We start from the raw sequence: 25,916 nt of genomic DNA on the forward strand, positions 1-25,916 counted from the left end.
TGAGTGGTGTGTGTATGTGGGGGTGAGGGTGTGTATGTGTGGGGGGTGTGTGTGTATGTGTGGGGTGAGGTGTGTGTATGTGTGGGGTGAGGTGTGTGTATGTGTGGGGTGAGGTGTGTGTATGTGTGGGGTGAGGTGTGTGTATGTGTGGGGGGTGAGGTGAGGTGTGTGTATGTGTGGGGTGAGGTGTGTGTATGTGTGGGGGTGAGGTGTGTGTATGTGTGGGGTGAGGTGTGTGTATGTGTGGGGTGAGGTGTGTGTATGTGTGGGGTGAGGTGTGTGTATGTGTGGGGTGAGGTGTGTGTATGTGTGGGGTGAGGTGTGTGTATGGGGGGTGAGGTGTGTGTATGTGTGGGGTGAGGTGAGGTGTGTGTGTGTGGTGGTGGTGTGGTGAGGTGTGTGTATGTGTGGGGTGAGGTGTGTGTATGTGTGGGGTGAGGTGTGTGTATGTGTGGGGGTGAGGTGTGTGTATGTGTGGGGTGAGGTGTGTGTATGTGTGGGGGTGAGGTGTGTGTATGTGTGGGGTGAGGTGTGTGTATGTGTGGGGGTGAGGTGTGTGTATGTGTGGGGTGAGATGTGTGTGTATGTGTGGGGGGTGAGGGTGTGTGTGTAGGTGTGTGGGGGTGAGGTGTGTGTATGTGTGGGGGTGAGGTGTGTGTATGTGTGGGGGTGAGGTGTGTGTATGTGTGGGGTGAGGTGTGTGTATGTGTGGGGGGTGAGGTGTGTGTATGTGTGGGGTGAGGTGTGTGTATGTGTGGGGGTGAGGTGTGTGTATGTGTGGGGTGAGGTGTGTGTATGTGTGTGGGGGTGAGGTGTGTGTATGTGTGGGGGTGAGATGTGTGTGTGTATGTGTGGGGGTGAGGTGTGTGTATGTGTGTGAGGGTGTGGGTGAGGTGTGTGTATGTGTGGGGTGAGGTGTGTGTATGTGTGGGGTGAGGTGTGTGTATGTGTGGGGGTGAGGTGTGTGTACGTGTGGGGGTGAGGTGTGTGTATGTGTGGGGGTGAGATGTGTGTATGTGTGGGGGTGAGATGTGTGTATGTGTGGGGGTGAGGTGTGTGTATGTGTGTGGGGTGTATGTGTGGGGGTGAGGTGTGTGTATGTGTGGGGGTGAGGTGTGTGTATGTGTGGGGTGAGATGTGTGTATGTGTGGGGGTGAGGTGTGTGTATGTGTGGGGTGTGTGTGGGTGTGGGGGGTGAGGTGTGTGTATGTGTGGGGGTGAGGTGGGGTGTGTATGTGTGGGGTGGGTGAGTGTGTGTATGTGTGGGGTGAGGTGTGTGAGGTGTGTGTATGTGTGGGGGTGAGGTGTATGTATGTGTGGGGGTGAGGTGTGTGTATGTGTGGGGTGAGGTGTGTGTATGTGTGGGGGTGAGGTGTGTGTATGTGTGGGGGTGAGGTGTGTGTATGTGTGGGGTGAGGTGTGTGTATGTGTGGGGGTGAGGTGTGTGTATGTGTGGGGGTGAGGTGTGTGTATGTGTGGGGGTGAGATGTGTGTATGTGTGGGGGTGATGTGTAGGGGGGGGTGTGTGTATGTGTGGGGGGTGAGGTGTGTGTATGTGTGGGGGTGAGGTGTGTGTATGTGTGGGGGGTGAGGTGTGTGTATGTGTGGGGGTGAGGTGTGTGTATGTGTGGGGGTGATGTGTGTGTATGTGTGGGGGTGAGGTGTGTGTATGTGTGTGAGGTGTGGTGTGGGGGTGTGTGTATGTGTAGGGGTGAGGTGTGTGTATGTGTGGGGGTGAGGTGTGTGTATGTGTGGGGGTGAGGTGTGTGTATGTGTGGGGGTGAGGTGTGTGTATGTGTGGGGTGAGGTGTGTGTATGTGTGGGGGTGAGGTGTGTGTATGTGTGGGGGGGGGTGTGTGTATGTGTGGGGGTGAGGTGTGTGTATGTGTGGGGGTGAGGTGTGTGTATGTGTGGGGTGAGGGGTGTGTGTATGTGTGGGGGTGAGGTGTGTGTATGTGTGGGGGGTGAGGTGTGTGTATGTGTGGGGGTGAGGTGTGTGTACGTGTGGGGGTGAGGTGTGTGTATGTGTGGGGGTGAGGTGTGTGTATGTGTAGGGTGAGGTGTGTGTGTGTGGGGGGTGTGTGTGGGGGTGAGGTGTGTGTATGTGTGGGGGGTGAGGTGTGTGTATGTGTGGGGTGAGGTGTGTGTATGTGTGGGGGTGAGGTGTGTGTATGTGTAGGGGAGGTGGGTATGTGTGGGGGTGAGAGGTGTGTGTATGTGTAGGGTGAGGGTGTGTATGTGTGGGGGTGAGGTGTGTGTATGTGTGGAGGTGAGGTGTGTGTATGTGTGGGGTGGGTGAGGTGTGTGTATGTGTGGGGGTGAGGTGTGTGTGTATGTGTGGGGTGAGGTGTGTGTATGTGTGGGGGTGAGGTGTGTGTATGTGTAGGGTGAGGTGGTGTATGTGTGGGGGTGAGGTGTGTGTATGTGTGGGGGTGAGGTGTGGGTATGTGTGGGGGTGAGGTGTGTGTATGTGTAGGGTGAGGTGTGTGTATGTGTGGGGGTGAGGTGTGTGTATGTGTGGGGTGAGGTGTGTGTATGTGTGGGGGTGAGGTGTGTGTATGTGTAGGGTGAGGTGTGTGTATGTGTGGGGGTGAGGTGTGTGTATGTGTGGGGGTGAGGTGTGTGTATGTGTGGGGTGAGGTGTGTGTATGTGTGGGGGTGAGGTGTGTGTATGTGTGGGGGGGAGTACGTGCACGGGGAGCCTCCCTAAAGCAACAGGAAGAGGGAAGGACAAGAAAACATTTCCACGTCGCTACTCTGGAGCCCAGGTGTGACCTTCTCAGGGACACCAGGGTGTTACTGTGTGTATGAGTGTGTGTGAGGGTGTAAGTGTGTATGAGTCTGTGTGAGTGTGTAGTCTTGGCAGAGGCCTAACCAACTTTCTCCCTGCCATTCATAGAAATACCAACACTAGACCCAGCCAGTATGAAAATATGCTGTAGCTTGGAGACAGGCCCAACTTCCTCACTAGTGTTTTCCTAATACACTCCTACATCCCATTCCCAACACATCTAGTGTCAGACACATCAACACATCCTCTCCTCTCCTCTCCTCTCCTCTCCTCTCTTCTCTTCTCTTCTCTTCTCTTCTCTTCTCTTCTCTTCTCTTGCCTCCTCTCCTCTCCTCTCCTCTCCCTCCTCTCATCTCCTCTCTTCTCTTCTCATCTCTTCTCTTGCCTCCTCTCCTCTCCTCTCCTCTCCTCTCCCTCCTCTCATCTCCTCTCTTCTCTTCTCATCTCTTCTCTTGCCTCCTCTCCTCTCCTCTCCTCTCCTCTCCTCTCCTCTCTTCTCTTCTCATCTCCTCTCTTGCCTCCTCTCCTTCCTTCCTTCCTTCCTTCCTTCCTTCCTTCCTTCCTTCCTTCCTTCCTTCCTTCCTTCCTTCCTTCCTTCCTTCCTTCCTTCCTTCCTTCCTTCCTTCCTTCCTTCCTTCCTTCCTTCCTCCCTCCCCTCCCTCCCTCCCTCCCTCCTCCCTCCCTCCCTCCTTCCTTCTTCCTCCCTCCCTTCCTCCCTCCCTCCCTCCCTCCTCCCTCCCTCCCTCCCTCCCCTCCTCCCCCTCCCTCCCCTCCCTCCCCTCCCTCCCCCCCTCCCTCCCTCCCTCCCTCCCTCCCTCCCTCCCTCCCCCTCCCTCCCTCTCCTCTCCTCCCTCCCCTCCCTCTCCTCCCTCCCTTCCTCTCTCCAGAGAAATTCTTCCCTTGGATACTGTTCCCAGAGAAAACATACCAGTCGGGTAGGATTGAAGAAACACACAAACATACACACATACACATGCACACAAACACAATAACACACAATAAATAATCATTACCTTAATTTGAAATACTTAGCTGGTTTCATAACAAAACACATAACTGAATAAATATATGATCATAATATGAGGATGATCTGCATACAAAAGACTTGTAACAGTTCTGGAGATAATATTGTGTGGTGAATTAAAGATGAGGGAGGGAGGGCAGGATGAAGGATGAAGGGAGGGAGGGAGGGAGGGAGGGAGGGAGGGAGGGAGGGAGGAAGGAAGGAAGGAAGGAAGGAAGGAAGGAAGGAAGGAAGTAAGTAAGTAAGTAAGTAAGTAAGTAAGTAAGTAAGTAAGTAAGTAAGTAAGTAAGTAAGTAAGGAAGGAAGGAAGGAAGGAAGGAAGGAAGGAAGGAAGGAAGGAAGGAAGGAAGGAAGGAAGGAAGGAAGGAAGGAAGGAAGGAAGAACTCTCTAGCATTAACACAGGGTTAAAGGGGAGTAGAGGTAGAGAGAAGAGAGGGATTATAGAGGGATAGAAAAAGAGAGGGAACGAGAAGGAGAGAGAGAGAGTATGCATGTGTGTATGAATGCGTTCGTGCGTGTAACTCTCTGGTGTTAATACAGGGGTAGATGGGTAGAGGGAGGAGAGGAGAGAGAGAGGGTAGATGGAGGAGAGGAGAGGAGAGAGAGAGGGGGGTAGAGGGAGGAGAGGAGAGGAGAGAGAGAGAGAGAGACAGGTAAAGGGAGGAGAGGAGAGATAGACAGGAAGGAGAGGAGAGAGGAGAGGAGAGAGAGAGGGGTAAAGGGAGGAGAGGAGAGAGGGGTAGAGGGAGGAGAGGAGAGGAGAGAGAGAGTGGTAAAGGGAGGAGAGGAGAGAGGGGTAGAGGGAGGTGTCACGCCCTGACCTTAGAGAGCTGTTCATTCTCTATGTTAGTTGGGGCGTGATAGTGACTAGGTGGGTCATCTAAGTAAATTGTACTTCTATGGTGGCCTGATATGGTTCACAATCAGAGGCAGCTGTTTATCATTGTCTCTGATTGGGGATCATATTTAGGTAGCCATTTCCTCAATTGTGATTTGTGGGATCTTATCTACAGTTAGTTGCCTGTGTGCACACCAGTAGCTTCACATTTAGTTTGTGATTCATTGTTTTGTTTGGTGAGTTTCAGTTTATTAAAATATGTGGAACTCTACGCACGCTGTGCCTCTGTCTACTCCTTTCAACGAACGTGACAGGAGGAGAGGAGAAAGAGAGGGGTAGAGGGAGGAGAGGAGAGAGAGAGGTAGAGGGTTTAGGGAGAGAAAGGGGTAGAGGGAGGAGAGGAGAGCGAGGGGTAAGGGAGGAGAGGAGAGAGAGAGAGGGGTAGAGGAAGGAGAAGAAAGAGAGAGGGGTAAGGGAGGAGAGGAGAGAGAGGTGTAGAGGGAGGAGAGGTACATAATTGAGAGAGGTTTATATTTAGCTTCCTGGTTGGGGAAGGCAGTACGGCATGCTGCTGAGCGTGTTATAATTATCACCGTGGGGAATCAACAGCCGTGTGATTCCACTGTTGCGTACTCCACAAGCAATTGCTTTAATTGCGACCGGGTCCCTGCCTCTCTCTCGAACAGTATCCATCTCTCTCTCTCTCGTACAGTATGTCTCTCTCTCTCTCGAACAGTATCCATCTCTCTCTCTCTCGTACAGTATGTCTCTCTCTCTCTCGAACAGTATCCATCTCTCTCTCTCTCGTACAGTATGTCTCTCTCTCTCTCGAACAGTATCCATCTCTCTCTCTCTCGTACAGTATGTCTCTCTCTCTCTCGAACAGTATCCATCTCTCTCTCTCTCGTACAGTATGTCTCTCTCTCTCTCGAACAGTATCCATCTCTCTCTCTCGAACAGTATCCAGTATCTCTCTCTCTCTCGTACAGTATGTCTCTCTCTCTCTCGAACAGTATCCATCTCTCTCTCTCTCGTACAGTATGTCTCTCTCTCTCTCGAACAGTATCCATCTCTCTCTCTCGTACAGTATGTCTCTCTCTCTCTCGTACAGTATGTCTCTCTCTCTCTCGTACAGTATGTCTCTCTCTCTCTCGTACAGTATGTCTCTCTCTCTCTCTCGTACAGTATGTCTCTCTCTCTCTCGAACAGTATCCATCTCTCTCTCTCGTACAGTATGTGTCTCTCTCTCTCTCGTACAGTATGTCTCTCTCTCTCTCGTACAGTATCCATCTCTCTCTACAGTATGTCTCTCTCTCTCTCTCGTACAGTATGTCTCTCTCTCTCTCTCTCGTACAGTATGTCTCTCTCTCTCTCGAACAGTATCCATCTCTCTCTCTCTCGTACAGTATGTCTCTCTCTCTCTCTCGTACAGTATGTCTCTCTCTCTCTCGAACAGTATGTCTCTCTCTCTCTCTGTGGTACAGTATGTCTCTCTCTCTCTCGAACAGTATCCATCTCTCTCTCTCTCGTACAGTATGTCTCTCTCTCTCTCGAACAGTATGTCTCTCTCTCTCTCGTACAGTATGTCTCTCTCTCTCTCGAACAGTATCCATCTCTCTCTCTCTCGTACAGTATGTCTCTCTCTCTCTCTCTCTTGTACAGTATGTCTCTCTCTCTCTCTCTCGTACAGTATCCATCTCTCTCTCTCTCGTACAGTCTCTGTGGTCTCTCTCTCTCTCTCTCTGTACAGTATGTCTCTCTCTCTCTCTCTACAGTATGTCTCTCTCTCTCTCTCTCGTACAGTATGTCTCTCTCTCTCTCTCTCGTACAGTATGTCTCTCTCTCTCTCGTACAGTATGTCTCTCTCTCTCTCTCGTACAGTATGTCTCTCTCTCTCTCTCTCTCGTACAGTATGTCTCTCTCTCTCTCTCGTACAGTATGTCTCTCTCTCTCTCTCTCTCTCTCTGTACAGTATGTCTCTCTCTCTCTCGTACAGTATGTCTCTCTCTCTCTCTCTCGTACAGTATGTCTCTCTCTCTCTCTCGTACAGTATGTCTCTCTCTCTCTCTGTGGTACAGTATGTCTCTCTCTCTCTCTGTGGTACAGTATGTCTCTCTCTCTCTGTGGTACAGTATGTCTCTCTCTCTCTGTGGTACAGTATGTCTCTCTCTCTCTCTGTGGTACAGTATATCTCTCTCTCTCTCGTACAGTATGTCTCTCTCTCTCTCTGGTACAGTATGTCTCTCTCTCTCTCTCGTACAGTATCTCTCTCTCTCTCGTACAGTATGTCTCTCTCTCTCTCTGTGGTACAGTATGTCTCTCTCTCTCTCTCGTACAGTACAGTATGTACAGTATGTCTCTCTCTCTCTCGTGTGGTACAGTATGTCTCTGTCTCTCTCTCTCTCGTACAGTATCTCTCTCTCTCTCTCTCGTACAGTATGTCTCTCTCTCTCTCGTACAGTATGTCTCTCTCTCTCTCTCGTACAGTATGTCTCTCTCTCTCTCTCGTACAGTATGTCTCTCTCTCTCTCGTACAGTATGTCTCTCTCTCTCTCGTACAGTATGTCTCTCTCTCTCTCGTACAGTATGTCTCTCTCTCTCTCGTACAGTATGTCTCTCTCTCTCTCTGGTACAGTATGTCTCTCTCTCTCTCGTACAGTATGTCTCTCTCTCTCTCTCTCTCTCTCTCGTACAGTATCTCTCTCTCTCTACAGTATGTCTCTCTCTCGTACAGTATGTCTCTCTCTCTCTGTGGTACAGTATGTCTCTCTCTCTCTCTCGTACAGTATGGTACAGTATGTCTCTCTCTCTCTCGTACAGTATGTCTCTCTCTCTCTCTCGTACAGTATGTCTCTCTCTCTCTCTCTCGTACAGTATGTCTCTCTCTCTCTCTCTCTCTCGTACAGTATGTCTCTCTCTCTCTCTCGTACAGTATGTCTCTCTCTCTCTCTCGTACAGTATGTCTCTCTCTCTCTCTGGTACAGTATGTCTCTCTCTCTCTCTCGTACAGTATGTCTGTCTCTCTCTCTCTCTGTGGTACAGTATGTCTCTCTCTCTCTCTCGTACAGTATGTCTCTCTCTCGTACAGTATGTCTCTCTCTCTCTCGTACAGTATGTCTCTCTCTCTCTCTGTACAGTATGTCTCTCTCTCTCTCTTGTACAGTATGTCTCTCTCTCTCTCTGTGGTACAGTATGTCTCTCTCTCTCTCGTACAGTATGTCTCTCTCTCTCTCGTACAGTATGTCTCTCTCTCTCTCTCGTACAGTATGTCTCTCTCTCTCTCTCTCGTACAGTATGTCTCTCTCTCTCTCGTACAGTATGTCTCTCTCTCTCTCTTGTACAGTATGTCTCTCTCTCTCTCTCGTACAGTATGTCTCTCTCTCTCTCTCTGTGGTACAGTATGTCTCTCTCTCTCTCTCGTACAGTATGTCTCTCTCTCTCTCTCTCTCTCTCGTACAGTATGTCTCTCTCTCTCTCTCTCTGTACAGTATGTCTCTCTCTCTCTCTACTCTCTCTCGTACAGTATGTCTCTCTCTCTCTGTGGTACAGTATGTCTCTCTCTCTCTCTGTGGTACAGTATGTCTCTCTCTCTCTCTCGTCTCTCTCTCTCTCGTACAGTATGTCTCTCTCTCTCTGTGGTACAGTATGTCTCTCTCTCTCTCTCTCGTACAGTATGTCTCTCTCTCTCTCTCTCGTACAGTATGTCTCTCTCTCTCTCTCTCGTACAGTATGTCTCTCTCTCTCTCTCTCGTACAGTATGTCTCTCTCTCTCTCTGTGGTACAGTATGTCTCTCTCTCTCTCGTACAGTATGTCTCTCTCTCTCTCTCGTACAGTATGTCTCTCTCTCTCTCTCTCGTACAGTATGTCTCTCTCTCTCTCTGTGGTACAGTATGTCTCTCTCTCTCTCTGTGGTACAGTATGTCTCTCTCTCTCTCTGTGGTACAGTATGTCTCTCTCTCTCTCTCGTACAGTATGTCTCTCTCTCTCTCTCTCTCGTACAGTATGTCTGTCTCTCTCTCTCTGTGGTACAGTATGTCTCTCTCTCTCTGTCTCTCTCTCTCTGTGGTACAGTATGTCTCTCTCTCTCTCTGTGGTACAGTATGTCTCTCTCTCTCTCTCGTACAGTATGTCTCTCTCTCTCTGTGGTACAGTATGTCTCTCTCTCTCTCTCGTACAGTATGTCTCTCTCTCTCTCTCTGTGGTACAGTATGTCTCTCTCTCTCTCTGTGGTACAGTATGTCTCTCTCTCTCTCTGTGGTACAGTATGTCTCTCTCTCTCTGTACAGTATGTCTCTCTCTCTCTCTGTGGTACAGTATGTCTGTGGTACAGTATGTCTCTCTCTCTCTGTGGTACAGTATGTCTCTCTCTCTCTCTGTGGTACAGTATGTCTCTCTCTCTCTTGTACTCTGTGGTACAGTATCTCTCTCTCTGTGGTACAGTATGTCTCTCTCTCTGTGGTACAGTATGTCTCTCTCTCTCTCTCTCTCTGTGGTACAGTATGTCTCTCTCTCTCTCTGGTACAGTATGTCTCTCTCTCTCTCTGTGGTACAGTATATCTCTCTCTCTCTCTGTGGTACAGTATGTCTCTCTCTCTGTGTCTCTCTCTCTCTGTGGTACAGTATGTCTCTCTCTCTCTCGTACAGTATGTCTCTCTCTCTCTCTGTGGTACAGTATGTCTCTCTCTCTCTCTGTGGTACAGTATGTCTCTCTCTCTCTCTCTGGTACAGTATGTCTCTCTCTCTCTCTGTGGTACAGTATGTCTCTGGTACTCTCTCTCTGTGGTACAGTATGTCTCTCTCTCTCTCTGTGGTACAGTATGTCTCTCTCTCTCTGTGGTACAGTATGTCTCTCTCTCTCTCTGTGGTACAGTATGTCTCTCTCTCTCTCTCGTACAGTATGTCTCTCTCTCTCTGTGGTACAGTATGTCTCTCAGTATGTCTCTCTCTCTCTGTGGTACAGTATGTCTCTCTCTCTCTCTGTGGTACAGTATGTCTCTCTCTCTCTGTCGTACAGTATGTCTCTCTCTCTCTGTGGTACAGTATGTCTCTCTCTCTCTCTCTCGTACAGTATGTCTCTCTCTCTCTCTGTGGTACAGTATGTCTCTCTCTCTCTCTGTGGTACAGTATGTCTCTCTCTCTCTCTGTGGTACAGTACACGTCTTATTAATGTATGTGATTCATTTTCACTGTTTCAATTTTTATGTTGGAGAGGATGGATGGAGGGCAGAAGGCTCTGCTGTTGGAACAGAGCTGCTGCATGTTTCTAGAGGAATGGAGGAGAGGGTGAAGAGGAGAAAAGAGAGGAGGAGAAGAGAGGAGGGGCGGGGAGGGAAACCATTGGATGGAGCAAAGAGAGGGAAACGAGAGGCGAAGAAAGAAAGGGGGAGGAAAACAGAGAAGAGGAGGGATAAAGAAAGAGAGGGTGACAAGGAAAAGAGGAGAGGGAACTGAGGGGAGAGGTGGAGAAGAGAGGAAAGTATAGGATGAGAGGATGACATGGGAAGAGCAGAGAGAGTGATTCTATTTTTAGGGTTTACCAGGGCGACCGTAAGGTGACCACAGGGGGGACCGGCCCCGGCTTAGAGGAACCACACTGTGACCAGAGCCTGAACAGCTAGACACACCGCAACACTATCACTGTCATACAGCCTGTAGCATTATGACATCATGTAGCACTGTCATACAGCCTGTAGCATTATGACATCATGTAGCACTGTCACTGTCATACATCCTGTAGCATTATGACATCATGTAGCACTGTCTCTGTCATACAGCCTATAGCATTATGACATCATGTAGTTCTGTCACTGTCATACAGCCTATAGCATTATGACATCATGTAGCACTGTCACTGTCATACATCCTGTAGCATTATGACATCATGTAGCACTGTCTCTGTCATACATCCTGTAGCATTATGACATCATGTAGCACTGTCTCTGTCATACAGCCTATAGCATTATGACATCATGTGTTCTGTCACTGTCATACATCCTGTAGCATTATGACATCATGTAGCACTGTCTCTGTCATACAGCCTATAGCATTATGACATCATGTAGTTCTGTCACTGTCATACATCCTGTAGCATTATGACATCATGTAGTTCTGTCACTGTCATACATCCTGTAGCATTATGACATCATGGCACTGTCTCTGTCATACAGCCTATAGCATTATGACATCATGTAGTTCTGTCACTGTCATACATCCTGTAGCATTATGACATCATGTAGCACTGTCTCTGTCATACAGCCTATAGCATTATGACATCATGTAGTTCTGTCACTGTCATACATCCTGTAGCATTATGACATCATGTAGCACTGTCTCTGTCATACAGCCTATAGCATTATGACATCATGTAGTTCTGTCACTGTCATACAGCCTGGACTAAATACACCAAGACACACTGCACCACTTTCACTGTAGATATGACAGGACTGTAGCTGTGACTGGACTGTAGCTGTGACTGGACTGTAGCTATGACTGGACTGTAGCTATGACTGGACTGTAGCTATGACAGGTTTGTAGCTATGACTGGACTGTAGCTATGACAGGACTGTAGCTATGACAGGTTTGTAGCTATGACTGGACTGTAGCTATGACAGGACTGTAGCTATGACTGGACTGTAGCTATGACTGGACTGTAGCTATGACAGGACTGTAGCTATGACTGGACTGTAGCTATGACAGGACTGTAGCTATGACTGGACTGTAGCTATGACTGGTCTGTAGCTATGACTAGACTGTAGCTATGACAGGACTGTAGCTATGACTGGACTGTAGTTATGACTGGACTGTAGCTATGACAGGACTGTAGCTATGACAGCTCTGTAGCTATGACAGGACTGTAGCTATGACAGGTTTGTAGCTATGACTGGACTGTAGCTATGACAGGACTGTAGCTATGACAGGACTGTAGCTATGACAGGACTGTAGCTATGACTGGTTTGTAGCTATGACTGGTCTGTAGCTATGACAGGACTGTAGCTATGACTGGTCTGTAGCTATGACTGGTCTGTAGCTATGACAGGACTGTAGCTATGACTGGTCTGTAGCTATGACAGGTCTGTAGCTATGACTGGTCTGTAGCTATGACAGGACTGTAGCTATGACTGGACTGTAGCTATGACAGGTCTGTAGCTATGACTGGTCTGTAGCTATGACTGGTCTGTAGCTATGACTGGTCTGTAGCTATGACTGGTCTGTAGCTATTACTGGTCTGTACATGACTTTCCATGAGTTTAACTATATAAGTGCTTACTCCCTCAAATAACATGCTAATCATTGTGTGTGTGTGTGTGTGTGTGTGTGTGTGTGTGTGTGTGTGTGTGTGTGTGTGTGTGTGTGTGTGTGTGTGTGTGTGTGTGTGTGTGTGTGTGTGTGTGTGTGTGTGTGTGTGTGTGTGTGTGTGTGTGTGTGTGTGTGTGTGCATGTGTGAGTGCCTGCGAGTTTGTGTGTGAGAGCGTGCGTGTGTGTGTATGTTTGCACTAGCTCAAGGTGCCTTTGCCATGCGGAATTGTGTGTGAAGTCAGTCTCACACACACACACACAATCCATTACGAGGTACACAGAACGTTCCTTTAGTCCCTACCTCGTTCCCGTAGGTTCCGGAACAGTTTGGACGTTCCCTGCCACACCGCTGGAGTATCTCCCAAGATCTTCTCCAGTTCCTGATGTCAACAGAGACAACGCTATGAGTCTCCACAGACACACAACACTCCATGTCCTCAATCACACCCTTTTCCCTACATTGTCTACTACTAGTCACCAAAGCCCTATGGGCCCTGTTCAAAAGTAGTGCACTGTTCATTAACTAGGCTAGTCAGTTAAGAACAAATTCTTATTTTCAATGACGGCCTAGGAACAGTGGGTTAACTACCTTGTTCAGGGGCAGGACAACAGGTTTGTATCTTGTCAGCTCGGGGATTCAATCTTGCAACTTTTTGGTTACAAGTCCAATGCTCTAACCACTGGGCTACCCTGCCACCCTAAATAGGGAATAGGGTATATAGGGAAGAGGGAATAGGGTGTCATTTGGGATGCAGGCATGACTTTAACCTTTAGAAGTGTCACTGTCTGACTAGAACATACAAAAATACTATGCTGTTGCTTAATGTTAGGAACAGATGTGGGATCTTAATTTGATCACCCTGTCGCAGGAGAACATCCACACTAAAATTTCAGATTTGATTTTCCCTTATGAAAAATATATGAATCCCAACTAAATTGACCATTAATTATAATCCACATAATAATTCACATTTCCTGTTGCTGCAAGATTATTTTCCTGCTGTAGTTCAAATTAAGATCCTACATCTGCAGTAGCTTGTATACGATAGCATGCTTCCAAGTCAATTGCTGCTGCAATACTATGGCAGTGGGGTGGCAGGTAGCCTGGAGGTTAAGAGAGTTGGGCCAGTAACCGAAAGGTCGCTGGTTTGAATCTCCTAGCAGACTAGGTGAAAATGTGCCCTTGAGCAAGGCACTTAACTGTAATTGCTCCTGTAGGTCACTCTGGATAAGAGAGTATGCTGAATGACTAAAGTGTGAATAGGGAAGATGGCTATTCTGTATATGTACGGTATTACAGCTAGCTGTCAACTAATCATCACTAGCCCTGTCTAAAACATTCAATATTAATATGTTTTAAATATACAGTTTATCATACATTACATGTATAGGTAGGAACAGGAGTTTTATAGCATAGCTCTTCATCAACAAAAATACTAACTGTTCTCAGACCTGTTTAGTGAGGGACATCCACGGCTTCTTGTCTGGAGGAAAGAGAGAGAGGGAGAGAGATAGAGAGAGAGCAAGTGAGAGAGAGAGAAAGTGAGAGAGAGACAGAGAGACAGAGATAGAGAGACAGAGAGAGAGAGACAGAGACAGAGAGCGAGAGATAGAGAGACAGAGAGAGAGACAGACAGAGAGAGAGAGAGAGAGAGAGAGAGAGAGAGAGAGAGAGAGAGAGAGAGAGAGAGAGAGAGAGAGAGAGAGAGAGAGAGAGAGAGAGAGAGAGAGAGAGAGAGAGAGAGAGAGAGAGAGAGAGAGAGCATAACGGAGTGTGTGTGGGCTGGATCAGATAACATCAGTATGAGGGGTTCCATAGTCATAATAACACATCCATACACTGTCACCATAGACCTATTACAAGGCCATAAAGTGCCCTCTGCTTCGCTTTGTACTGTAGCCCTGTGTCTGTCTGGGGCAATGTTCTAGTAAAAGTGCAGATTTGTTTTGGTCTTTATAAAGGGGTGGTCTAATTCAACCTCAAAGGAAACATTAGGTGGCCTCTGACACACACACACACTTTAAAAGCCCCATCTATCCCATTCTCAGTGGGGAGTCTGGTCCGTGTGCTGTGTGACAGCATTAACCATCAGACTAAACAGTGCTACACACGCCCGTATCTTCTGAGGTCCACTGGCTATGAGCAATCTGTTAAGAAACCTCCCAAAACAGAGGCATTACACTGGCAGAGGGAGTAAAACAAACCATGGGCCGTTCCCACTGAAATCCTCACTGGGCTGTGAGCGCCTTCTCTTTCTCTCATAGCAGCCGGCGAAATGTCAGCTTCTAGGGTTTGTGGAAATTCATTCAACTCTCAATCTGCTTTGTCAGGATGATTATATGATTATATTCAAAACTTGTGTATTTTTTACTGAATTTTTTGCCAAAAAAATAATCTAGGGCCCATATCCACAAAGCAGCTCAAGTAGGAGTGCTGATCTAGGATCAGTTTGGCCTTTTAGATCATAATGAACAGGATTATATGGACAGATCCTAGATCAGCACTCATACTCTGAGAGGCTTTGTGGATACGGGCCCTGGTCTCTATTTGCAGCGCTATTTAAGCCATGCAGAACATTATAGATCACAAAACATAACAGATAAAAAGACAAATCACTTCGATATAAACTGCATAGAGCTAGTGAAACTATTATTTTCTAATGGGCACCAATTTGGATCTGGAAGGTTGGTAAAACACATTCCAGGTTAGAAATCATTATGGAACTTTTGGAGCCAAGATGGAGGGCCAGTTTCCCAAAATAGCATCATAAATATGGTAACTGTGTCCTAGTAGTACATACTCCGGGGCTCGCTCATGGTGACGGACTCGATGAAGTTCTGTGGGGTCATGTAGAGCTGTCCCTCATATTCCACTGAGCTGAACAGACGGAAGCGCTGCTCGTGGGACGACATGTACACGTCTCCTTCCTCAAAGTCAAACGGCCGCGTCTGGCAACACACAAACAGACAAACAAACGGGTTGGTTTTGCTGATGGACAATTTTCAATGCAATGCACTGTGGACTTGAGCATTTTGAAACCGTACTGTAATATCTTTCTGCCTGGGCCTAAGGGTGAAGAAATCAAAATGAGCCTTTCTTTCTCAGCGATTCTCTCTCTCTCTCTTCCTGTCTCTCGCTCCCTCCCTCTCTATCAGAGCTGTGCAAGAGAAATCAAATATCACCCTCTACCTGGCAAGCAGCCCTCCAATCAATACTCTAGCCAGGAGCCAGAAGCAAACAGCTCCTCTAGAAAGACAATACTGATACTACTCCTCTCACTGTCTCTCGAAGATGCCAGCTAAACCAGCACATTTCAATTTTCTTTACTACACTATCCCTCTTTCTTTCTCCCGAGCACCCTCTCTCCTTCTCTCCATCCTTCTATCATCGCTGTAATAGAGAAATCAAATATCACCATCCACCCGGCAAGACCAAGCAATGGGCTACTAACGAGAAAGTCTCAACAACAGCCTCGCTGTTGAACAGAATAGTATCTCTTCTAGAGAGACAACACTGCTCACACACTGTCTTCTTGAAGATGCCAGCTGAACCATTACCGTGTCCTTGCTTTGAATGTATTCGAAGCGACATCTTTATTTGTGTCTCTCTGTCTATAATTAGATCCACCTCTGGCTCTTTCACACAAGGCATTGAGGGAAAGACAGCTTGCCTGATTAAAATACACCAAAGTGCCACTGCGCAAAGAAAAAGAAACGACTTCTTGGGTTGTAATTAGAACAGGGTATAAATAACAAACTAACTCTGCTGTGCCTGACGGGAGGAAACCATGAACAGAGGTTTTCTACTTTCCGCTGGAGCCCAATTTGCATACAGATTCATTCATAAAGCTTTCATGAGGAGTTTGTGTTAAGGGATTTTTTTTTCCTCCAAAGGAATTAATTGAATGGATAGAAATGGAAGGAAATTTCCCCAGAGAAGGGTAGAAGAAGAAGTCACTTCCTGGTTTGACTTCAGGGATTTTGGATGGATTTGACCCCCCCCCCCATGGCCCTCTAACTCTGATTACTGTTCTGGGTTTGTACAAATAACTTAATTCACTAGTACTTCATATTTCTGATACATTAATAAATATGTCCACCATTCCAACACACCGTGGCATGCATTCCAAGAGGTAAATGTCAATGTCTCCAATGGAACTTTAATATTTACCCCAACAGTGCCTTATCAAGCAGAATCAGGCCTACACAGAAATCAGTAAAAGGCATATGTCTGTAACCTTCGTGCATGTTTAAGTAATCAAATAAAAGTCAAGAGAATTTAATCAACAGATCTTAAAACCGCAATAGAAAATGGTGTTTTGAGTACCCATATAAGGGCATGTAAAAAAATATCCTAACAGAGTCATCCAGACCATGAGAACCAAAATATGAGATCCTCCCACAAGTGGGATGATTTGAAATACTTGGTTGTTTACAATTTACCAATTAAGTTGGTCATGGTATAAGAAATAACGAGCATATGTTTATTATAAAATTACAATAAGAAATCAATTTGTATTATTTTGTTAGGAAGTGTAAGAACAGTCGTTGGCAGTGAAGCCTCCTTTGCGGTAACTACGTCAAAGGGGCACGCGCGTGTCATTTCAGCACCGTCTCGAGCGGAGAGCGCCCTTCCTTCTCCAGTGTGCCTCGATATCATCTCTGGAAAAACTGGGCCTAATGTTTCCGTTGTACAGTACAGAAATGACTACATCCGCTCAGCGAAAAATGTAACTAGTAGCCTACTAGGCTAGTCATAAGTCTGTGGTTTCCAAACAACATTTCAAAAGAAGAACATATTACTAAAACACATTGAAATAGGCGCTGCGCTTCTCGAATTCTCAGATCACGCTCACCCACTTAGGCTATAACACATTCATGGCAGAATGCCTTTGACAGCGAGTTTGTATTCTGTCAACATACGAATACTTTTCGGGGACAAGAGTCCTCGGTGCGTGGCATTTTTCATAGACTATCTTATCATAGCACATAGTGTAAATTAGAAGCCTATACCTTTTGCTGTGCTTCTACAGCGGAAAGGACAGGGAGCAGGTCGCGGCCACTGAAGCGATATCCCATCCTCTTCCTGCATCTTTGACTGTACATGTCGTTGTAAAAATAAAATGCCACCGCTCCCCCGGTTGCGAGACACATCCCAACAGCTAGGCATCTCTGTGTCCTACCTCCGGTAGTCGTCTGAGCGCCGAGGAGCTCGTTTCTCGGAGCGGACCAGACATTTAACCTGTTTACGATTGAAGCCAGTCTGCGAAAAGCGGCCATTGTTGTTGCTATGATGAGAGTATTGCAGGGTAAACGTATTCTCACTCCTCGCGAGATGTGGATCATATTCTCACTCTGATTCACTGGAGTTTGGGATGCTGCGGCTCTGATCGAAGTTCGGCTTTGAACCAGCCACCAAAACAGATGGATATGATACTCCAATGGGTTTTGGACAGAATAAGGTGCTTATTTCTGAACCTTGGTGAATTATATACATAGTTGCGTTACTATTATAATTAGAAGCCAATATGTTTTACATTCAGGAGAATCAGGACGCATGCAAATGTTGACAAGCCCTATTCACACGAATGACAAGAGACTGCAAATAAAACATAATGTAGACTAGTAATACTTCGTTTCTCTGTTGGCTATTATATGGTCCCGAGTGTTGGGGCAAACTATTAAGAAAAGTTGTATTCATAAAAAAAAGTATTTATTGCAAATCGTGATTGTGTTGTTTCATCACGATGTTACACAATAACTTCTTACAGCTGGATCAAGTACGTTTCGAAGTGAGACAGATATTAGGAGTACAAAGATTGCTGCATGCGACTTACTCCATTGGCTATACACTAATGCTTTATATATCAACGTTAAGCCGATGGGTTCTTCAAGTTCCCTTTGATGCCTTCAACCACCTGGTCATGCAAAGGCCTGTGTGGTTTTCTCCCCATATATCAAACAACACTGCATTTACTCTGCACGGAGCTCCACAATGTGCAGTGGGAAGATCTTTCAATGTGACCCTGGAAACAATTCATCTAATGCCAATGTCATCAGGAAATGTGCCACGTAATTGACGTCTTCATTGTGGCGCATCGATCCGCGCGCGCATATTGATTGATCGCTTCTGCGCAGCGCGCATCGATTTTGTTTCAAGGTATTTTTGGGGGAAATCATAAATACTAATGAGCCCTGGGAACCCAACAGGGAGAGAAAGGTCCCCGGAGAGAGATGTTGATGAATCACCTATGTGTGGAAATGGTCACTAGGTCATTTGCAACCAGTCGATTCCCAGGCCCAGGCAGATGCATTGCACGCGCTGCTGCCCTGTACCCTATCAGTTAGACTCAGGTCACTGGCTGCCTCCCCTGTACCCTATTCTCCCAGGCCAGAATCAATTCAATGCAATACATGTTAGGGCATAGGCCTATTCACTGGAGACTATCTGTACATGTAGGCTCGCTAATATGGGCAAAGTGGCTTGAACTATTTGATGCGCTGGTAGGCTACCATATTGTCCCATGCTCCAAATCAATCGAATACAATAGTCTACATGAGGATAGTGTTATTCATCGTATACACAACAGGATATTTGTAAACGTTTATAATATTGGCAAAGTGGCTTGAACTATTGTGTTGTATTTCTGGGGGACTCTCGGTGACGGTGTCAGGTAACCTCGGCCTATCTGGGTATTTTGAAGCTCTAGGTTCAAACAGGTTTCTACCTCCAAGTTCCCCCTGACTGTTGTTGGTCCCCTTACAAGATCTCTCAACTTTGATCGCTCTGGTCTTTGATTCCTATGCTCTTTAAGACCACAATTAAGAAGAGCGTGTTCAAAGAGGCCAGGAGATCAGTGGAAGATTGACAGTCAAGTGATGCAGTTTGCACAGATGTGCGGCGGGTTCTGTTTCTAAACACGCCGCGGAACAGCGGCTGGATTACATAAAACAAGCGCGGCAATAAATCAACATCTGTGCGCGAAAATGACGCACAAGAAGGGGAAGTTTTTCTCTCACCCCCAGCAGAAAATGACTGCACCTGAGTCACTCGAGCCGTAGGGTTATAAAGCGTTTAGGATGATAGTAATTATCTACTATATGAACACGTGCGCGCACGCACCCATACACACACAATAGAAACACAAACACACACCCCCTTAACACACACTGCTGCAGATTATTTATTTGTGGAGAACATAACACTCCTGACAGTCAGTGCAATTGTCAACTCAAAGCACCGCCTCGCATCCCCTAGTCTTGTTATGTTCTCCCCTCCCTCCCATCCATTGCCTCTCCACCTGCCATACGTCTTTGACACACACGCCCCCCCCCCCCCACACACACACTCACACACACCTCTTCACTGGCTGCACTCGCCTAGTGCACCAAACCACTTGGAGCCAGCCAAGGAAGCCGTAGTGTTCTGTACATAGGCTACTGCGCATTCCCCTGCGACACCATAGAGAAAACCTCCTTGATTCACACGGCGTTTTATTAAAGGACCAACTCTCATTGAGTTCTCTCTCACTTGTTCTCCTTTCAAATCGCTTACAGTACTTTTCATAATCCATCTACGGGATGATGATAATCGGCGATGCAGATGAAACTGAACATCAAAGGTGTGAGGACGGTCAAGGATCAAGGAGTTATGTTTCAAAAAGAAATCTATAAAGCGTCTCATTAGCATACGGCAAGAGGGAATTTACATACGGAATATATTTAAAGTGGCGCTCCTCTCACGCTCGCACTCTTCATTTGCAGAACGCAGTGAGCACGAGCTGAGCACTCTCCCGGCAACCGCATCAACGACTGCGAGGGGAGGAAAACCCGGACGAACAAACAGAGCAAAGGGGAGTAGCCCGAGGTCGAGAGAGGAGAGCATGTGCTGAACTGAGGATAAACGGATAATATGCGGATGTAAATAAAACGCGCACTTGCAAGAGAGAGAAAATACGCATTTGGTGACTGCGCAAAAACACACATTCACTCAGGAGGATCCCTCTTTCAGGAGCATAGTACGTTAACTTTTCTACCCGGTTCAAGGCGGCTGGTTGTGAAGCGTGCGGGGCGGTCGTTTTTGTGATGGGGGCAGTGGGCGAGGTGGGTACATTTTCCTTGCACGGCCTGGATAGCTTCGGACACGGATCGCATTTTGTCCTGACGCCCGCTGGGGACACCCCCGGACTGATGAGCGAGCACCTGGTGTCGGCCGAGAGGTTGTCGCGGAGCACGCCGTCGGATCTGACGCATCTGAAGGGGATTCTACGGAGGAGGCAGCTGTACTGCAGGACCGGGTTCCACCTCGAGATACTGCCTGATGGCACAGTGCAAGGCACCAGGAAAGACCATAGCAGATTTGGTAAGGCATTAGAAAATATTTCGGCGCAATAATGCAGTTATTATACAGTTATGGCAGTAATATAAGGTGTATAATGATCATTGTTATTCTTTGTATTCTGAATATGATTCTGAATAGACGAATTCTATTTATATTATGAATATTATAATGTTATGATTATGGACACATATACCTATTGCATCCTGTCTAATCTATAATGTGTGCATGTGTTTTTGTACCATAGTTACTATTTCAGACACCCCATAATATGTTCGCACATATTGCAACACAATTCATTTCCCCAAGGGAGATTAGATTGCCAGAATTTCTTTACCTTTCCTAACTGACCTTCTTATCAGCAAGATAGCAAATAATGCCTACTGATAACAGCTTCCATGATAGACATAAGAGTATGAATTCAGTACTAAGCGTTGAATAATATATCCCTCAATGACTGGCTGAACTTGTGACTTGTGACATCATAATATGTGATGTTAATCTAATGGTGTCCTGCTGGTTTGATGAGCAGGTATTTTGGAGTTCATCAGCTTGGCTGTGGGGATGGTGAGCATCCGTGGGGTGGACAGTGGATTATACCTGGGCATGAACAGCAAGGGAGACCTCTACGGCTCTGTAAGTCTTTACATTGGTATATAGCCTACATGCTGCCTACATATACCCTTCATATTGCCTTCATATACTCTTCATATACCCTTCATACTGCCTACATATACCCTTCATACTGCCTTCATATACCTACTGCCTTCATATATCACACATATACTCGTCATACTGCCTAATGAATACCCTGAATACATGCACCCTTCACACTGCCTACATATACTCTTCATACTGCCTACATATACCCTTCATACTGCCTTCATATACTATTCATACTGCCTAATGCATACCTACTGAATACAATACACCCTTCACACTGCCTACATATACTCTTCATACTGCCTTCATATACCCTTCATACTGCCTTCATATACTCTTCATACTGCCTACATATACCCTTCATACTGCCTTCATATACTCTTCATACTGCCTACATATACCCTTCATACTGCCTTCATATACTATTCATACTGCCTAATGCATACCTACTGAATACAATACACCCTTCACACTGCCTACATATACCCTTCATACTGCCTTCATATACTCTTCATACTGCCTTCATACAGCCTTCATATACTCTTCATACTGCCTAATGCATACCTACTGAATACAATACACCCTTCACACTGCCTACATATACCCTTCATACTGCCTTCACTCTTATACTGCCTTCATACTGCCTTCATATACTCTTCATACTGCCTAATGCATACCTACTGAATACAATACACCCTTCACACTGCCTACATATACCCTTCATACTGCTCTTCATATACATATACCCTTCATACTGCCTTCATATACCTTCATATACATATACCCTTCATACTGCCTTCATATACTATTCATACTGCCTAATGCATACCTACTGAATACAATACACCCTTCACACTGCCTACATATACCCTTCATACTGCCTTCATATACTCTTATACTGCCTTCATACAGCCTTCATATACTCTTCATACTGCCTAATGCATACCTACTGAATACAATACACCCTTCACACTGACTACATATACCCTCATACTGCCTGCACACTGCCTTCATACTGCCTTCATACAGCCTTCATATACTCTTCATACTGCCTAATGCATACCTACTGAATACAATATACCCTTCACACTGCCTACATATACCCATACTGCCTTCATATACTCTTCATACTGCCTAATGCATACCTACTGAATACAATACACCCTTACACTGCCTACATATACCCTTCATACTGCCTACATACTGCCTGCATACTGCCTACATATACACTTCATACTGCCTGCATACTGCCTTCATACTGCCTAATATACCTACTGAATACAATATACCCTTCACACTGCCTACATATACCCTTCATACTGCCTGCATACTGCCTACATATACCCTTCACACTGCATACATATACCCTTCATACTGCCTGCATACTGCCTACATATACACTTCATACTGCCTGCATACTGCCTACATATACCCTTCATACTGCCTACATATACCCTTTATACTGACTGCATACTGCCTACATATACCCTCCATAGTGCCTGCATACAGCCTACATATACCCTTCATACTGCCTACTGCATACTGCCTGCATACTGCCTACATATACCCCTGACTGCATACTGCCTACATATACCCTCCATAGTGCCTGCATACAGCCTACATATACCCTTCATACTGCCTACTGACCTGCTGCCTACAAACCCATCATACTGTCTACATAGACTGATAAACTATAGTCTACATATGATGTGTCTTGTATTCAGTGCTGCTCTCCATTCTCATGGGCATCTCTGTGTAGGAGGTGATAACAGAGGTTACTATTCAGCATCAACTTAAAGAGAGAATTCCTCTGCCTCCTCTGTTGTCCTGTTAATCTGGGAGGGTGATAAGATATGACCAACCAGCAGGTGGCACACATTTTGTTCTGCAAGGAAGTGTGTATTTGTGTGTGAGCATTGCCACTGAGATGACACTGCTCTGTTGTGTAACATTTCACTAATCACCTCTCTCTTCTCTCTCTCTCTCCCCTCCCTCCCCCCCCTCCCTCCCTCCATCCCTCTCTCTCTCTCTCTCTCTCTCTCTCTCTCTCTCTCTCTCTCTCTCTCTCTCTCTCTGTCTGTCTGTCTGTCTGTCTCTCTCTCTCTGTCTCTCTCTGTCTCCCTCTCTCTCTCTCTCTCTCTCTCTCTCTCTCTCTCTCTGTCTCTCTCTCTCTCTCTCTGTCTCTCTCTGTCTCCCTCTCTGTCTCTCTCTGTCTCCCTCTCTCTCTCTCTCTAGGAGAAGCTGACAGCCGAGTGCGTGTTCCGGGAGCAGTTTGAGGAGAACTGGTACAACACATACTCATCCAACCTCTACAGACATGGTGACCGGGGAGCGCACTACTTCGTGGCGCTCAACAAGGACGGCACGTCCAGGGACGGCGCCCGCTCCCGGCGACACCAGCGCTTCACCCACTTCCTGCCCAGGCCCGTAGATCCCGACCGTGTACCCGAACTCTACAGAGAGGTCCTGGGCCACAGCTGAGACCCAGTGGGAGTGTGTTCGTCTCTGCGGCGCTACACACCCAGCACACTGCACCGTAACTCTCAGTACTCTCCTATGAAGGGTCTGCATATCGTCAGTCTCCCTATGGCTTCCTATGGAAACAAAGGAGGAAAGGTCGCTTGGGGGCTGTGGGGTGGATAGCAAATATGTGTGAAAATGACCCGAAAATGGGTCAAGGCTGGTGCAGCCCCAGGAGAAAGCAGTACAGGTGTTTAATAGGGGCTTTTTGGCCAAAGAGAGGCTGGCCTGGTGGCCATCTTTGTTTTGAGCATTGTGTTGGAAGGTGAAGAGATCACCTCCAGAGCTGCTGATGTCATCTTTCCGGATGGTTCTTCTTCACCACCCCCTGAGTGGCTTCTGACATTCTGATTGGTCAATCTATCTGTAGTGAAATGGGAGTAGGAGAAGAAGAGTGGATGGTCCTCCAGTGGAGTGTAGACTTTGTGTTCTTCTGTGGTACCCCAAGGTGGACTGTTTTGACGAAACACTCTAGAAGATTTGTGAAGGAATTCTGTTCTGAACATTCCGTAACTGCATTCTATTCCCTGACACGAGCATGGACGAGAAAAAAATACAAAATAACCTTAGCCTGTTTCAGTTTTTTTAATTTATGCATTTTTCTGGGACATATATTTATTTTATATATTTATTTATTTTGAGAATATATTTTTTACAGGTATATATAAGATATTAAAAATAAGCCATCAGAGATGTATTTTGTGCCACTGTGTAAAGTACTGTATTTGACATGTTCTTTCAAACTGACTGAAGAAATATTTTCCTGGGAGTTTTTATTTAGACAATGGTTTGTGTAAGGCCGCGTTGTCACTATTCCCGAGCTTGTCATCATCGGGGGCGTCCATGTTTCTCTTATGTCATCAGAAAGAGCCAGAGTTCCACTGGGTTCCAGTGAGGAATAAACCTGTTAACACTTCAGATACACTGGTCTGTCTTCTTCATACAAATACAATAACATACAGTAATACTGAAACATGGTCTGATTACTATTATAAACTGGGTGGTTCCAGCCCTGAATGCTGATTGGCTGACAGCCGTGCTATATCAGACCGTATACCATGACTGTGACAAAACATTTATTTTTACTGCTCTAATTACATTGGTAACCAGTTTATAACAGCAATAAGGCTCCTCAGGGGTTTGTGATATACGGCCAATATACCACGGCTAAGGGCTGTGTCCAGGCACTCCGCTTTGCGTCATGTTTACGAACAGCCCGTAGCCGTGGTATATTGGCCATATACCACACCTCCTCGGGCCTTATTGCTTATTTAGATGATGTCAAATGTTACATTTAAAATATATGCCACTTAAGCTGACATTTTAAATATATATAGGAAATGTATAAACATTTATATATTGCATGTTTCAGACTTGAAAAACAGGGGAATATTACCTCTTATTGGTTATTGAGAGGTTATTAAGTTATCATATGCTGTCTGAGTTCATTTTAGCGTTGATGTCTCAGAGATGTTAAAATGACATACATGAAAATTACACTGTTGCAGTGATGTTTTAAAATCACTGAGATAATTCACCCCCCGCTCCTCTCTGTCCTCAACCCTGGACTGTCTCTATGTCTATTTCATTCCCTTGGGTCTACAATAATTTGTCTTTGAGGGTGACATCTGCTCTGAACGATCCATTCACCTCCAATACAAACAATACGACCTCAAAGCCACTTCCTTATCCAGCAGCTCTCTCATGTGGCAGCTCTGACCGCCGTCCCAGAGAGATGTGAGACAGACACAGACAGTCTCAAATGGCATCCTAGTCCCTATCTAGTGCACTTCTTTTGACGAGAGCCCACACGTCATATCGTGTGGACTTCTTTTGACTAGAACCCGCACTATTCACTTGGCTCTTGTAAAAAACATTTGAACTATCTGGGGAAAAGTGTGCAACTTGAGATTCAGTTTGTGCACATGTGGACTGTTCAAAACTTGTGCACTATACAGGGAATAGGGTGCCATTTGGGACGTCTCTACTTCTGCACGGTGGGGCACTGCACTGTGCCACAGTAAACACCTCTCCCTCCTGGAATGAAGGGAGGACCGCGGGACGGAGGGAAAGAAGACTGCACTGTGCCACAGTAAACACCTCTCCCTCCTGGAATGAAGGGAGGAACGCGGGACAGAGGGAAAGAAGACTGCACTGTGCCACAGTAAACACCTCTCCCTCCTGGAATGAAGGGAGGACCGCGGGACGGAGGGAAAGAAGACTGCACTGTGCCACAGTAAACACCTCTCCCTCCTGGAATGAAGGGAGGAACGCGGGACAGAGGGAAAGAAGACTGCACTGTGCCACAGTAAACACCTCTCCCTCCTGGAATGAAGGGAGGACCGCGGGACGGAGGGAAAGAAGACTGCACTGTGCCACAGTAAACACCTCTCCCTCCTGGAATGAAGGGAGGAACGCGGGACAGAGGGAAAGAAGACTGCACT

General features: G+C 46.5%; 2 protein-coding genes across 7 annotated transcripts in view; one reads left to right on the forward strand and one right to left on the reverse strand.

The window, feature by feature from the left end:
* LOC118380497 (calcium uptake protein 3, mitochondrial-like) overlaps nucleotides 1–25,916 on the reverse strand; it is a 101,809-nt gene that overhangs the window by 35,377 nt on the left and 40,516 nt on the right. For 5 of the 6 annotated variants that reach the window (XM_052507075.1, XM_052507073.1, XM_052507071.1 and 2 more), the window contains exons 1-4: nucleotides 16,965–17,254; nucleotides 14,753–14,900; nucleotides 13,404–13,435; nucleotides 12,253–12,331 (exon numbers count right to left, since the gene is read on the reverse strand). In XM_052507075.1, coding sequence (XP_052363035.1) covers nucleotides 12,253–12,331; nucleotides 13,404–13,435; nucleotides 14,753–14,900; nucleotides 16,965–17,231 — 526 coding nt within the window. In that variant the 5' untranslated portion in view covers nucleotides 17,232–17,254. Of the gene's footprint in view, nucleotides 1–12,252; nucleotides 12,332–13,403; nucleotides 13,436–14,752; nucleotides 14,901–16,964; nucleotides 17,255–25,916 lie in introns of those variants that run through there. The other variant, XM_052507074.1, reaches the window with a different exon arrangement.
* LOC118380498 (fibroblast growth factor 20) lies at nucleotides 19,306–24,390 on the forward strand. Its single transcript, XM_035767480.2, has 3 exons — nucleotides 19,306–20,313; nucleotides 20,822–20,925; nucleotides 23,188–24,390. The coding sequence occupies exons 1-3, from the start codon at nucleotides 20,037–20,039 to the stop codon at nucleotides 23,431–23,433; spliced, it is 627 nt and encodes a 208-aa protein (XP_035623373.1). The 5' UTR covers nucleotides 19,306–20,036; the 3' UTR covers nucleotides 23,434–24,390.

Source organism: Oncorhynchus keta, unplaced genomic scaffold, assembly GCF_023373465.1.
Source record: "Oncorhynchus keta strain PuntledgeMale-10-30-2019 unplaced genomic scaffold, Oket_V2 Un_contig_28553_pilon_pilon, whole genome shotgun sequence".
In the NCBI taxonomy this organism is placed as follows: domain Eukaryota; kingdom Metazoa; phylum Chordata; class Actinopteri; order Salmoniformes; family Salmonidae; genus Oncorhynchus; species Oncorhynchus keta.

Bases quoted from the DNA above. Each gene is read 5' to 3' on its own strand.
- LOC118380498 (XM_035767480.2), top strand. From the start codon at position 20,037: ATGGGGGCAGTGGGCGAGGTGGGTACATTTTCCTTGCACGGCCTGGAT. The intron at 20,314-20,821 runs GTAAGGCATTAG...TTTGATGAGCAG, and splicing joins GAAAGACCATAGCAGATTTG to GTATTTTGGAGTTCATCAGC. The intron at 20,926-23,187 runs GTAAGTCTTTAC...CTCTCTCTCTAG, and splicing joins AGGGAGACCTCTACGGCTCT to GAGAAGCTGACAGCCGAGTG.